The sequence below is a fragment of the Halichoerus grypus genome, chromosome 1, assembly GCF_964656455.1.
Source record: "Halichoerus grypus chromosome 1, mHalGry1.hap1.1, whole genome shotgun sequence".
Classification (NCBI taxonomy): Eukaryota; Metazoa; Chordata; class Mammalia; order Carnivora; family Phocidae; genus Halichoerus; species Halichoerus grypus.
In genome coordinates, this window is record NC_135712.1 from 3,621,615 (window position 1) to 3,635,805 (window position 14,191).

A 14,191-nucleotide genomic window follows, 5' to 3' on the forward strand; every position below is an offset into this window, starting at 1 on the left:
AATTTGGCCCAGAAGTGAGCTGAAATGAGGAGGGTCAGAGGAAAGGTTGGCCTCTCCCCCAAACACCCCACTGTAATACGGTAAACATAGCAATATGCAGAATTTGGACAAACTAGACTGTCAGTATTCACTGTAGGGCCACTTTGCCTGGTGCAAAGAGCCACCAGGAGCCTCCTTCAAGCTGGGACTCTCCAGTGCCTTTGAAGTACTTTCCCGAGATGCCCTTCAATAGATGAATGGATAAAGAAGAGGTGGTCCATATATACAATGGAATATTACTCAGCCATCAGAAAGGATGAATACCCAACTTTTACATCAACATGGATGGGACTGGAGGAGATTATGCTAAGTGAAATAAGTCAAGCACAGAAAGTCAATTATCATATGGTTTCACTTATTTGTGGAACATAAGGAATAGCATGGAGGACATTAGGAGAAGGCAGGGAAAAATGAAGGAGGGGAAATTGGAGGGAGAGATGAACCATGAGAGACTATGGACTCTGAGAAACAAACAGGGTTTTAGAGGGGAGGGGGGAGGGGGATGGGTTAGCCCGGTGATGGGTATTAAGGAGGGCACGTACTGCATGGAGCACTGGGTGTTATACGAAAACAATGGATCGTGGATCACTACATCAAAAACTAATGATGTATTGTATGGTGATTAACGTAACATAATAAAATTTTTTAAAAAAGTACTTTCCCCTGTAGATGACCTGGTCTTTTGTCTGGATGACCAATATTCTTCCTCCTTCCATGATGTCCCACCACTGGTTTTGGAGCTGGTTGTTTTGTGTTGGTTCTCACACCATCACCACCACCACACGCACACTGACGTCAGGTGCCATTTCAGTCTGTGGTTTCAATCATCATTGTCTTACAAGAACGTTTCTTCTAACTGCATGTGTGAGTGCCAATTCATCCTCATAGCCACCTACCATCCTATTGTTTCTCTTCTGAGCCTTTGTGTCTCTGATTGATCTTGTTTTATAGATACTACCACAGCATCCCCTCCATGGGTTCTTGCAGATATGTTCAGTCATGATATAATCTGCTCAGAATTTTCCTGGTGTGTGCTGATCATCTGCCAATGGCTTTCCCTTAGCATTTTCCCCTCTTCTCAGCCTGCTGGGCCCCAGGAGGAATTCCAAAAGAGCTTGGCTAGCCCAGCTACTGTGACTCCACGTTCATTCAATATCTTCATTTATACAGTTATCCGTGGCTTAGAAATCCTGGCATGCTGGGCTTTCCATTAAGGGATGTGCATTGGTACAGATGTGGATCATCGGTAGAGATTGCCTGTGGGTGTGCTGTATTTACAAGCACCGTCCTTAGTTCTTAGCATCACTGGTATCCCCGGTGAACTTGGGGTAAGCAAGGTGCATGTTCAGAATACGTCCATCTGTTGAGTAGCACAGTTAAACATTGTAGGGAAATGACCACAGCAGTGAAGATGAGCTCAGAGAGATAGAGCAATGAGCCTGCGAGATAGGGTTGTGCCAACAGCTGAGGGTTCAGAGACCTCAATATACTCTCAAGTCAATGCTGGGCACTCACCAGCTACCATATGTGTGCATCCAGAAGAAAGACAACTGCCCATGTGTCACACCAGCAGATGGCTTACTGTTGATGGCCATTCCTCCATCTTCCACACAGCATTTGAGGTAAGATACTCACAGACAGCATACACACTCAGTGCATGAGTATAACGCCCATGGAGAAAGATGTAGCGCACACCCCTCTCACGTATACTATCTCTACACAGTCACTCTCAAGAATGGTGCCATAGGAGAGCTGACTCAGGAGGTCAAGAAGGGATGTCATTTGTTAAATCTACCTACTTTCTGGGTTTCGATTCCGCCAGGACATTACCTACCATCTGGAGTGGAGCATTGCTGTAGCCATGACTTCCCGAAGATCTGATCCACTCTTTCACCATGGCGCACCACCAAAACACTCCTCCTCGCTATTGTGGCCTGAGATGGTGGAAGGAAAGGCATGTGCATTTTTACATCTGCATTCTTAGACTTACTCAATGGGCACCTCCCCTCGCCATCCCACAGGTGGCCTAGAAACAGGATCTCTTCCTTCCTCCCTCAGTGGCTACAGCCCATTTCACCAAAGTCATTGCAATGAAAGAAGATTAGGAATTGCAGGTGGAAATCTCTTTAATTTCTAGCAACTTTTTATTTCCTAGGCATTATGACACTACCAAGGAAATGAAAAGCCATAGGAACAGCCTATACCATACAGAGCACATCAAATTTTCTACCTTTCTGTTTCTTCCAAGTCCTTACCCTGTCCTAGTCCCTCCAGGCAGCTGTAACAGAACACTACAGCCTGGGGGCTCGTAAACAAGAGACATCTATTTCTTACAGTTGTGAAGGCTGGAAATTTAAGATCAGGGTGCTTACGTGATTGGGCGAGGACCCTCTTCTGGGCCAACTTCTTGCTGGGTCCTCACAGGGTGGAAGAGGCAAGGGAGCTCTGTGGGGTCCCTTGTATAAGGGCACTAATCCCATCATGGGGGTTCCACCCTCCTGACCTAACCGTCTCCGAGAGTCCCCACCTCCTAATGCTAGTACATTGGTGGTTAGGATTTCAACATATGAATTTTGGGGGGACACAAACATTCAGACCAGAGCATCCCTCCATAGTGACTTCTTAGGACATTTTCTACATCCACACATATATGTTATCATATAATAGATATTACATATTTTCTCTCTATATAGATACTGCTGTTAGTATCCTTGGGGCCCAGCATATTGGGAGCATGCATGTCAGAGGCTGGGAAACAAGCTTCAGTTCACAGACTCCCCACTTAGGGAGCTTTGGATCTCTTTGGGACCGAGGGACAAACATGGAAAGATGAGTCATAAAAGAGGATAAGATGAGATGAGAGGCAGAGCTGACAGTACCTGCCATAGGAGGTGGGCTGAGGGGACTTCAGGTCGGACATGGAACTTGGTCATGCCTGGAGCCAAGATCACCAGGGATGGATGGGCCAAGGTCACCAAGATGGACAGGCCAAGGTCACTGGGATGGATGGGTTACAGTAACCAGGGATGGAAAGGCCAAGCTCATCAGGGATGGCCGGAATGAGAAGGGCATCTGGGCAGGAGGCAGCTCTAGCTGCTGGTCTGCTTGTCCTTGCCTAGCTCCTTTTCCTTAAGCAGACCCTTTGCTTCCACTTCCCATCTTTGGCCCCACAGGCAAACACACACCTTCTAAGGCAAAGCTCCAAAGGGAAGTTCGTCTTGTTGTCTTACAATCGTGTCTTACAACCTATTGTTGTCTACAACCAGGATGCCTTTCCCCAGGAGAATGGATATTAAAATATCTCATCCCCTGGCCCTGTCAAGGGCTGATCTGCAAGCAGATTGCAAGACACACATGGGCTCCCAGCCTTAGTCTGCTTATTGACAATCTCCAAGTACTGTCAATGCATTGGGCTAAGGTTTTGAATTTACAGCATTTTCTTCCGTGGAGTTGCTGAGAGCATTTGAACTTCTAAATGGAGAGCTTTGCAACAGGAATATTAAGATAAAGTGCAAAGCCCTTGGGGAGTGGAATGGCCTTGCTCCTGGGGCCTAGGGGACACCAGGACCGTATTGCCTCTTTAGACATGAGAGGCCCGGGGGCTGCTGTAGCCAAGCATCACCACCTGGGGACTTTAAGCAAAAGATGGTTTCAGTTTAGAGGCTAGAATTCCAAAATCACGGTGTCAGCAGGGCCACTCCCTCTGAGGTCCTAGGGAAGGATCCTTCCTGGCTTTCTCAGCTCCTGGAGCCCTAGCAGTCCTTGGCCTCGGCTGAGACACTCCAGTCTCTGCCCCAACACTCACATGGCCTCCTTCTCTGTGTATCTGTGGTCTCTCCTCTTCCCTGTGGATCACATATCCTGTTGGTATTTCCTAGCAGCAGCTGTGATTGGATTTAGGGCCCATGGGATGCTCCCCATCAAGACCCTTAACTCAGCCCTCAGACAAAGACACTCTTCCTCATAAGAGAACACTGGCAAATTCCAGGGACTGGGACCTCATATCTTTGGGGCCGTTCTTCAGTCTGCTAGCATCTGTGTATGAAAGCTGATGCCACAGTCTTCTTTTCCTACCACATGGAGGGGTGAGCTCAGACCAGGCAAGGAGGGACCAGCTCACAGGGAGATGTCTGTAAGGCTTTCACCCATTCAAAGCTGCAGCGAGTTCAGATGCAGGCCGAGCTATGAGCTGACCCTTCCATTCCAGCATCCTGTCCTCCATCTGGAAAGGGGGGCATGGCCTCAGGGAGCCCCATCCCAGTCCATGCCTACTCCCCTGCACCCCACTAAGGGGGCTGAGTCCAGCTTTCGCTGTGCCTTCCAGAGTCTGGGCAGCCTGGGTAGGGGTAGTTTTTGTCCATCTCTGGCTCCTGGCCAGCAGCTACTCAGCCCGGGCTGTTCCCTCCGACTAAAGACCTGTCTAATGGGGATGCTCCGTGGCCTTCCCAGTCCCAGCATCCTGTGTTCAGCTCCTGTCTGGACCAAGCCCACCCTAGCCTGGAGGGCTGGTGGCTTCTTGGGGGAAGGAAAGTGAGCTTTGGATTTAGGGCAATTGGCTCATGAGTCCTGATCAGGGCCTTCATTAGGTCATTCCGTGATTTATCCAATGAGATTTATGAGCCAAGCCCCCAGCAGGTGCTGAGGACACAGGGACGAGCCTGACATCATGGCCCTACCTCTGTATAGGGACAGACTCTCAGCACTGAGGGCCTGGCCTGCGATGGCACCTTGTCCCATGTAACCCTCCAAAACAACAAGTTCGGGGGTGCTTAGATGCCTGAGTGCCCCTTGCAAGCTTCCTACCTTCCATAAGTCTCAGTCTTCAGATCTGTGAAATGGGGACTAACATCTCCCATGCAGTTGGAGGTGGCTAGGCTGAAATCCTAATGTGATGTGGGGGCACAGGACGCAGGACATGGAGGGACCACTTCGGAAATGACGCAACAGAGAGGCATCTCCACTGAAGTGGGAAGTGGTCAAGGGTTAGTTGCAGGAATGCCCTGCCCCCTGGGGGTTCCTGCGTAAGGGACCAGAGGGCCACGCTGCCCACCACCCAGACAGCGCCAGGGACACCATGTCACTTGTTTGCTTTGGGGGAGGGGCTGCCTGCTCCGTGGAGGCCCTACGGGCAGCCTTCACTCCTGAACGTGCCCCATGCAGGTGGCAGGACTCACGTGCCCCTGCTGTGCCCCAGAGCCTGGCCCTGCGGCTGCTGGCCCTCCGGGTTACCAAGTACCAGCCCCCTTCTTTCTCCTAGAACTGACTTGAAAGACCCCCATCTTTGGGGGGCTTGGGGGAGGTGATTTCTCCAGGGTCACACAGCATGCTGATGAGATAATTGGTGTAGGAGTCTGGGATTCTGGGCAGGGCTGTGTCCCCACATCTTCCCTGCCCCATGCCCTGACGCCGTGACCACCTGAGTTACAGACACATGCTACATGGTCTTGCAACGTCCAGAAGGCTGCCTTCAGGGGCTTACAGCCTGGCTCACAGCTAAGGGGCGTCCACCCTCTGCCCCAGGGTGGACGGAGCAGTGTGGCCTGTGTCTGAGCAATGAGGGGCAGAGCCTCTTGCCGAGCAACCCGGCTCTGTAGCTGTACTTGAGGGGCCGAGTCTACCATGGAGTTAATTTAAAGTGTGGCTTCCCTTTACTCATCTTATCAAGCAGGGAATCCTGTCACCTGTAAAGCCTGGATGCTGCTAATGTCCCTTGGCGTCTGTGAAGGGTAGAGCTCCCCATTTCGCTGGCTGCTGGCCTCACCGTCCTTCCTGGAGATCAGGTCCATGGCCAGGCTGAAGGTGTAGGTCCTGCGGGAGAAGAAACGAGTGTGCTCTTGTCATGAAGACATTGGAAAGCAACTGTCTGCATCTGGTCGTGCATGTGCATGGGGACCCATGTGACAAGATGGGCAGGGAAGGTCATTGTTGAGGACGAAACACAACCGTGTGTTCAAAGAGCCCCGTGCTCAGCACATAACAAGTCCTGAGTAAATCCCATTATGGGCTGAATCACGTCCCCTTGACATTTAGAGTCCTGACCCCCAGCACCTCAGAGTATGACTTTATTGGAAACAGGGAGTTTAAAGAGGTAAATAAGGTAAAAGGAGGCCAGTAGGGTGACCCACTTCTATCTTATAAGAAGAGACTAGAAGGTACAGAGAAAACACCAAGGATGCTGGCCTAGAGGACAGACCATGAAGAGGCACCAGGAAGGTGGCCATCTTACACACCTAAGAGAAAGGGCCACTGGAGAAACCAGCCCTGCCCACACCCTGATCTTGGACTTAAAGCCTTCGGTCATGAGGGAAGAGATGTCTGTTGTTTAAGACCCCAGGCTGGGGGCGCCTGGGTGGCTCAGTCGTTAAGCGTCTGCCTTCGGCTCAGGTCATGATCCCAGGGTTCTGGGATCGAGCCCCGTATCGGGCTCCCTGCTCAGTGGGAAGCCTGCTTCTCCCTCTCCCTCTCCCACTCCCCCTGCTGGTGTTCCCTCTCTTGCTGTGTCTCTCTCTGTCAAATAAATAAATAAAATCTTAAAAAAAAAAAAAAAAAAGACCCCAGGCTGGCGTACGTGGTACGTGGCCCAGGCAAACTAGTCCACCATCTGCATAGATTTACCTTCTGAAATAGCCAAAGGTGTGAGGATAGATGTGGGATGCAAGAATGAACAAGCAGTCAAGAGACACATTAAGATCTAGGGAAACACATAGGAAAGGGTATTTAGTGGGATGGCTGGTAAAACAGGACCCGAGGAGTTGCAGGTGGTGAGGAAATTGCCACCTGTCCACGGGACCAAGAAAGATGCCGTGAGGTGGGCACACATTCAGGAGGTCTGGGAAGGATGGAGGGAGAAGATCACAGCTAACTAGAGTCATGTGAGCTCCAGGACATGAGGGGTGTCGAGTGTGTCTGGAAGGAACAGGGGGAGGGCCCAGAGGAGAAGAGTGAATGGTCACTTACATCCTCCAAGAACAAGCAAATGGCCAAGTTCCCCAGGGGAAATTCACTTTATGAAAGGGGAGATCATCTTTATAAATTCTATTTTAAAATAATCTATAATCAACACCCCAAAACTAAATAATCCAATTAAAAACGGGCAGAAGGCATGAACAGACATTTCTCCAAAGAAGACATCCAGATGGCCAACGGACGCATGAAAAGATGCTCAGCATCACTCGTCATCAGGGTAATTATCTCCCCTCGTAATATTTATTTTTCAAAGTTTTGTCAGCTCCTCTCCCGTTTATTCTCCCAGATACACTTTTCAACCATTCACTGAAGTTCCAGCAAATGATCCCGTTGGGACTTTTCCTGGCATTTCATTAAACATGAAGGTTCAATGAATCCAGGAGGAATCGATACATTCACGATTCATCTTCCTCAGTCGTGAACGTGGTGTGTTTCTACGTCCTCAGCCCGTGTGTGAATATTAGCGTTTCCCCCGTAGACACTTCATGTTCTGGATTCTCCCGCAACTACCGCTGGCCCCAGCTGTCCATGCTGAGACCGGACCAGGGCCAGAGCCAGGGGCACCTCGGGAGCGTTTGCCCTGCACCCCAGCCTCCGGGCACCAGCCTTCCATCGCCACCAACTCGTGCCTCGGACCATTCATGCCCCCATGGTGTTTCAATTTGGTGAACGCACTTCTCAAACTGTCTGCAAGTTGTACCTTTTCTTTTCAGATTGTCACCCCCCCCGTTGTGCTGGAAACTCCCATCGGCGGGATCCAGCTCACGTAGATTTCCTTTGCTCACATATTCTCAGTGTCAGAGGCCAGCTCCCGAGAGCTGTGGGCTGTAGCTGGCCATAAGTGGACCAAGAACACTGGTGTCCACATCCAAACCATTGACATTTCCCTCCTCCCGGGGCAGAGGCCCTATTTACAGTCTCCTATTGACAAAGGAAACGTCGGTGGGTTTCCTCTTCCTGAGGATGAGGCGGGGCCCGCACCCTGCTCGAGCCTCCCCTCGCACACAACAGAGCCTCCTTATCTATAAATAGCATCTGTAAAGTCTACAGTTAGAGAGAAAACCAAATTGTTTTTTTGCTTGTCTTTCAAATGAAATATAATCAAGATGCCAGTGAGAGGAGAAAGGAAAGATCTTAACGTTTAAATATTTCTGATCTTCTCTCGGGAGAACTACTTAATGGTCAACTTACGCCACAGAAGTAGATGGGTTTAAATTCTCCCTGGCTTTTGAAAGGGGCATAGCTGCAGTCCGTGGGGTTGTATGGACCACATCCCCATATTAGATTCCTGGGGCGGCCGTAACAAGGCACCACAGACTGGGCAGCTGAGACAACTGACATGTATTGTCCCCGTCCTGGAGTCTGAGTTCTGAGATCCAGGCGTGGGCAGGGCTGGCTCCCCACGAGGCCCCTCTCCTAGGTGTGTGGACACCCTACTCTCCCATGTCCTCATGCGGTTTCCCTCTGTGCCTGTCTGCTTCCTGATCTCCTCCTCTCTTAGGGACATGGGTCAGATTGCATGGGGGCCACTCTAGTGACCTCATTCTTCCTTAATCCCCTCCATAGAGACCCCATCTCTACAGTCACATTCTGGGGTGCTGGGGGCCAGGACTTCAACATAGGGAATCTGAGGCAGACAGAATTCAGCCCACAACAGCACCTTTATTATGTCTGAGGTACTTGCCATCAACTTGCTCTGCGGTTTTGGAAATTACTGGACCGGTACGGCTTCAGTGTGGAAAGTCTTCTCATCACGGCCAGAAGACAAACTGTTCTCTAAGCTATAACACTCACGGCCTCTCCACTCTTTGTTCTAGAGTATGCTACATACGTTCTTCTACGTGGAGCTTTGAGAGCCACTGTGATTCATGAAGACGTTCTCCCATTGTATCCCCCTGGTCACCTCTCATCTTCTTAAAGGTCACGGACAGATATTGGGGTGTGATTTTGTCATGCAGTGAATCCAAAGCCTCCTGGAACCACTGAAAAAAGGCTGAAGTTGAATTGGTGATGGGCTGATGGGTGGTGGATATTTCAGTGGCCGAGCAGAACAGCATGGCTGCAAACTCAAACGTGTCCCTTCTGGCAGGTAGGGGCTCCTCCCGGTGCAAGTGCACATCTGTCCTTGGGCACCGGAAGGCCAGCAGGCTGCACATGCCGAATATCAGTCCTGCAGCCCACGCAGTCTGAGGTATGTACATGTCTGCCCACGGCAAGCTAGTCTTTGGATGGTGCCACCAGACCACATTTCCCTCTACTCAACAGTCTAGTGATGTGTCCAGCCATTCAAGGATCATCTTCTAACTTAAAAAGCTTTAGGGGCTTAATAAAGTACACTTTTGGCAGTTCTAGAAGACTCTGCCAGGAGGACTGAGTCTGACGGCAGTGCTGGCTATCGGCCCAAGGGTCCATAACCACATGTCTCAGTTTGTCAGGATGTCTTGCTGCTCCCTCAGGGAGGATGGGGGTGCTTCCAAAACATGGCCAATCGAACACCCCATCGCTGAGCCTACTACTTAGTTTTCTCTCTTTTTGTGGCAATTTTTCTTGGTATTTATTAATTCATAAGGGAAACTTGTCTTGTCCTTAGGAAGAATAGTCCCAGCAATGTCAGGCTTAAAGGCTAGACTGGTTATGCTGGTCACGGGTGGTTGACAGAGTAATTGTGAAGCCAAAAATATAATAACCACAAACTCGTCTCCTACAGAGTCTTTACCGTGTAGTTCTAGAAACATTCGGGTTTGCCAGTTGCCTGGTGGCAGCGAAGCTCTCCCATCCTGAGCGGGGAGTGGAGGACCTACCCTGCCCCTTCTGGAACTCAGTCAGTTGGGGTGTAACCAGCGTCTCCTGATTTCCTTAAAGCATTCATGGGACCTGGTGACAGACAGAGCTGGTTCTCAAGGGAAACAAGTGCTTCCTTAATAAGTGCGACTTCATCCGACCTCCCCACCTCCCTGGGCCAGAGTGTGCTCAGCTTTCCAGGACAGGGGGCTGCATTGGATTAGCTCTGCAGTCCCTTGGGGCACCAATGTGACTTTGTGGTAGCCCACAGGACCCATAGCCATGTCTACCCTGAGAAAATGGTGCTTCTCCAGATGACTGGTCTACTGCACCTGGAATGACTGTGCTCATTTTGTGGAAACTGTGTCCCTTTTTGCATCGGGTGTGGGAAGGCAGGGATCGCCCAACATGCATGTGCGTGCAACCCCAGCCCTGGATTTATCTGACTTCTCCTGTTTATTCTCTCTTTGACCTGATGTCCTCATATTCTTTTCTTTAAATTTAATATGGGTAAATTTATATTTTGAATAAGTAATGCATATATATGGTTCCAATATTTACAAATCATGGACGGTAGAGAGCAAAGTCTCCTTCCCAAGTCCTCTTCCTTCTCCTGGCCCCTCCCCTAGCCCCCGGGGCACCACTGTTGGAAGTTTCTAGAGATGCTCCTTTCCAGGGATCTTTTAGGCACAAGCATGCGTATAAATACACATCACACACATACATGTGCAGACAGTCATGTTTCACTTCCCCCTTACCCCCAAATAGTTCCGTACTAGCCACAGTGTTCTGAAACCTGTCTCAGATCTTTTCATATCAGCACCTAAATTACTTCCAAGTGACCATTTTTTAAACACAGCAAGTATTCCATTGTATGGATGTATCCTAACTTATTTCACAAATACATTATTTCATAATTGCATGATCTCTTTTACAGACCATTTAGGTCATGGTGGAAAGCATACACACACCCTTTTCCGGTTATCCAATCAAACGCTGAGCAGCGTGCCACGCTGTGCAGAGATTTCGTAGATGCCCTTAAGGTCCCTGGTCAGCTGACTTTAACTTAGTCCCAAGGGAGATTATCTTGTGTGGGCCTGACTTATTCAGTTGGAAGGTCTTTAAAAAAGGTTTAGGGCTTCCCTGACCTCAGAGATTCCAAGTAGAGAGCAGAGAGTAAGTAGAGAGTAGAGAGCAACTGCTCTCTTAATAAGTGCGACTTATTAAGTCTGCCTGGGGAGTCCTTCCCGATTGTCACACGGAGACAAGCATTTCAATCACCATGGTTTCCAGCGGCTGTGTTCCCTTTCCTCCCTCCTTCGCCCCAACTGTGCCACATAGCACTTCCTTGTAATAAACGCTTAAATGGATGTGTATATACGTGGTGTGTAACATATACATATATTACAATATAAATAATATGACATAAATAGAAACTATTATATTATTATGAAATCATTTTTGTATATTAACTATAAAATACTATATATTTTAGAAATGTATTCATATTATATATGTATAAAATATATACAATAATAAATTACTATTCTGCTATTCTGGTTCTCTGGCTAAACCTTAACTGACCCTGAATTTGGGATCAGGAGTGGGGTGCTGCTGGGACAAATGCCTAAAATATGGGAGCAGCTCTGGGACTGAGCAGTGGGTGGAGGTGGGGAGAATTTTGAGAAACTCGATAAAGAAACTACTTTGGACAGACTGTTTGTGGTAATATGGATGCTGGGAGAATCAGGAAGGAGTCAGATACACGTTACAGGAAATTGGAGGAAGGGGGATCCTTACCATGTAGTGGCAAAAAGTTTAGTGAAATTGTTGGTGGAGAGGAGAACCTATAAGCAGTGAAGTTGGTGGTGTAGCTAAGAGTATTTCCGAGCACAGTGTTAAAGGTGTGGCCTGTTTTATTCTTCTTGCTCCTAGTGACACATGTGAGGAAAGAGATTAATTGAGGGAAGAAAATTGAACAAAAGGAACCAAGACCTGATGATTCTGAGCAACCTCAGCCTCCCAGACGATGCTAGAAATGCTCAAGTGAAGAGATTCTCCAGCTGAACATGAAGAAGCAAGCCACCAGGAGCCTTACAGTTTCTAGGAAATGAGTTCTGCCAACACCACGTGAACTCAGGAGAGGACCCTGAGCTTCAGATGAGACCCCAGCCCCCGCCCAAACCTGACTGCAGCCTTGGGAGACCCCGAGCTAAGCCACGCCCAGACTCCTGATGCATGAAAACTAGGAGATAATGAACGTGTGTTGCTTTAGCTGGGAAGTTTGTGGTCATCTGCTGTAGAGCAATGCAAAACTAGTCATGCATCTTAGGACTTTACAGTTGACACACTGCGCAGAAAGATAAATAAAGCCAAGCTTAGGATCTCTGATTATGATCTCTTACGCCCATAATAAGGAGGTGGTTTTTGTAGTTGTTTTGGGATTATGATCTCAGAAGCCCAATAGAGTAATTCACGTTTTCTGAATATTATCCGCAGAAAACCATGAATCGACCAAGATATTAACTGTATACCTGCAGGGATAATGTTGCCGGCATGGAGAAGGCCATTTTTACCCATGATGGAATGGTCTAGAAGCATACAAATATGGCAACCGCTGTTTTCATTGGGACGTTCTTGGACACTAACTCAGGGAGAGATGTTTGGGTGGCCGCTAGAGGCCGCACTCACCTGTGCTTAACCCAGGTGTCAGACTCGCTGGCTTGCTCCGTGTAGTTCTCAGGTAGGAAGCCTCGGCAGCCTGTCCGCTGGGAGATCCCAATCACCCAGCCCTCGCTGGCTTCCTCCTGCTGAGTGGGGTCCACGAAGATGTAGTCGCCAGGACTTAGTGTAAGCTCGTCCACGTTCTGAGGTTTGTACTGGAAGAGGGCCCTGAGGGTCTGGAAAAGACGCAAGTGTTTTCCTTGAAGGCACTCCAAGGCCTTTGTCTGATGATAGATAGTAGCATATATGAGAATATGGCCCAGAATTCTTGGGATCGGTTTGGAAATGAATTCTGGTGTCTATCTATCTATCATCTATCTATCTATCTATCTATCATCTATCTATCATCTATCTCTTATCACTATTTACTGGTCTCTAATATGAAAGATCTTAGAGCATATTTAGACTTTCACATCCACCTTCCTTGGCATGAGATTATTTATAGCTTCTCATACAACATGGAACATGGTGGATTTATTCATGCTAATTCCATGGGTCTGAAAGGGAGCACTGCCTACTTTCCATGTAAGCTAATCAATTTGCGGGGAGGAAGTCTTGCAATGAGGCTTCATTGAAATCATCATTTAAACAAATTAATAAGCAATACAACATATTTGTAAATTTTTGCAACAGTCCATTTTTTACTGCCAACAATGCTACCATTGCTTTTTCCAATTTTTTTTTTGTGTCTGCAACTCATATATAAAAGAATGCTAGTTCCAAATTGCACAAAAGGGGGAATGATTTAAAAAACAATAGACGGTCTTCCTTTTCCTGAAATACCTCCAGAGGAGGGCTCCTGGGGGTCAGTGCTCTGCCGGTGGGAACCATTTGTTCCCATGGGCTGCTCTGGGCGAGGCTCCTAGGCCTGGGTTTGCTCACCTGGTAGTGCACGAAGCGCATGTCTCGGGAGTAGAGCACTGCGGTCCACTGGCAGCTGTGGCCCGGGTGGATGGCTCTGGCCAGCTGCTCTAGTGTCCTCTGGTGGTGGGGGTAGAATTTGTGGGCCAAGGTCAGATGCAGCTGCTTGGTGCAAGGTTTCACGGTGCAGTCTGTGAGATCAGGTAAACACAGGGATGATGGGCGCTTTAACCCACACCATCGGCACTGCATTTCCAGGATGGCCACGCACCCAGGATGGCCACGCACCCAGGAGGGGTGGTGCAAAGCTTTTCTGCATGGCGCTTCCTGCCTCCGCCCACTCCTTCCCCCTGGGCACTGGGGCTTTCTTGGTAAGGCAAGGACTCCCCCCCAGACTGTGTAGTCTCCAGAGTTCAGCTTACAGAGGGGATGGTTGGGTACTGCAGATCTTACAAGGAGCAGGAAAGAGGAGGGGTAGAGATATGGGTTGGGGGTGTTTGGAGCCTGTGGATTTGCTAGATGGTTGCCCAAACAGTTGACTAAAATGGATGCAGTAAACAGCTTCTCCTTCATTCCCTCGGTGTGCACATTACGCATTGGCCTGGACCGGTAGCCCGGCGCTCTAGCTCAATGGGGTTTGGTTCAGCCTCAGAGTCTCAGGAAGAAAACCCCACAGGCAATGCAGCTGTGTCAAACACGACAGCATCTCTACTATTTCGCTCCCTTCGGTGAAGCAGGAAGCCCTCGGAGCAGCCAGCCCCTGGTCTTTCTGGCTGGCCTCTGCCCTGGTGGCCCCAGCCCTCCCGGTCCTCATTCCTGA

At 49.0% G+C, this 14,191-nt stretch overlaps 1 protein-coding gene across 2 annotated transcripts in view; it reads right to left on the minus strand.

Moving 5' to 3' along the window:
* The window catches only part of UBASH3A (ubiquitin associated and SH3 domain containing A), a 35,790-nt gene that overhangs the window by 11,795 nt on the left and 9,804 nt on the right, over positions 1-14,191 (minus strand). For both annotated transcript variants that reach the window (XM_036094359.2, XM_036094361.2), the window contains exons 5-8: positions 13,393-13,562; positions 12,478-12,686; positions 5,721-5,847; positions 1,874-1,973 (exon numbers count right to left, since the gene is read on the minus strand). In XM_036094359.2, the coding sequence (XP_035950252.1) occupies positions 1,874-1,973; positions 5,721-5,847; positions 12,478-12,686; positions 13,393-13,562 (606 nt within the window). The remainder of the gene's footprint in view (positions 1-1,873; positions 1,974-5,720; positions 5,848-12,477; positions 12,687-13,392; positions 13,563-14,191) is intronic.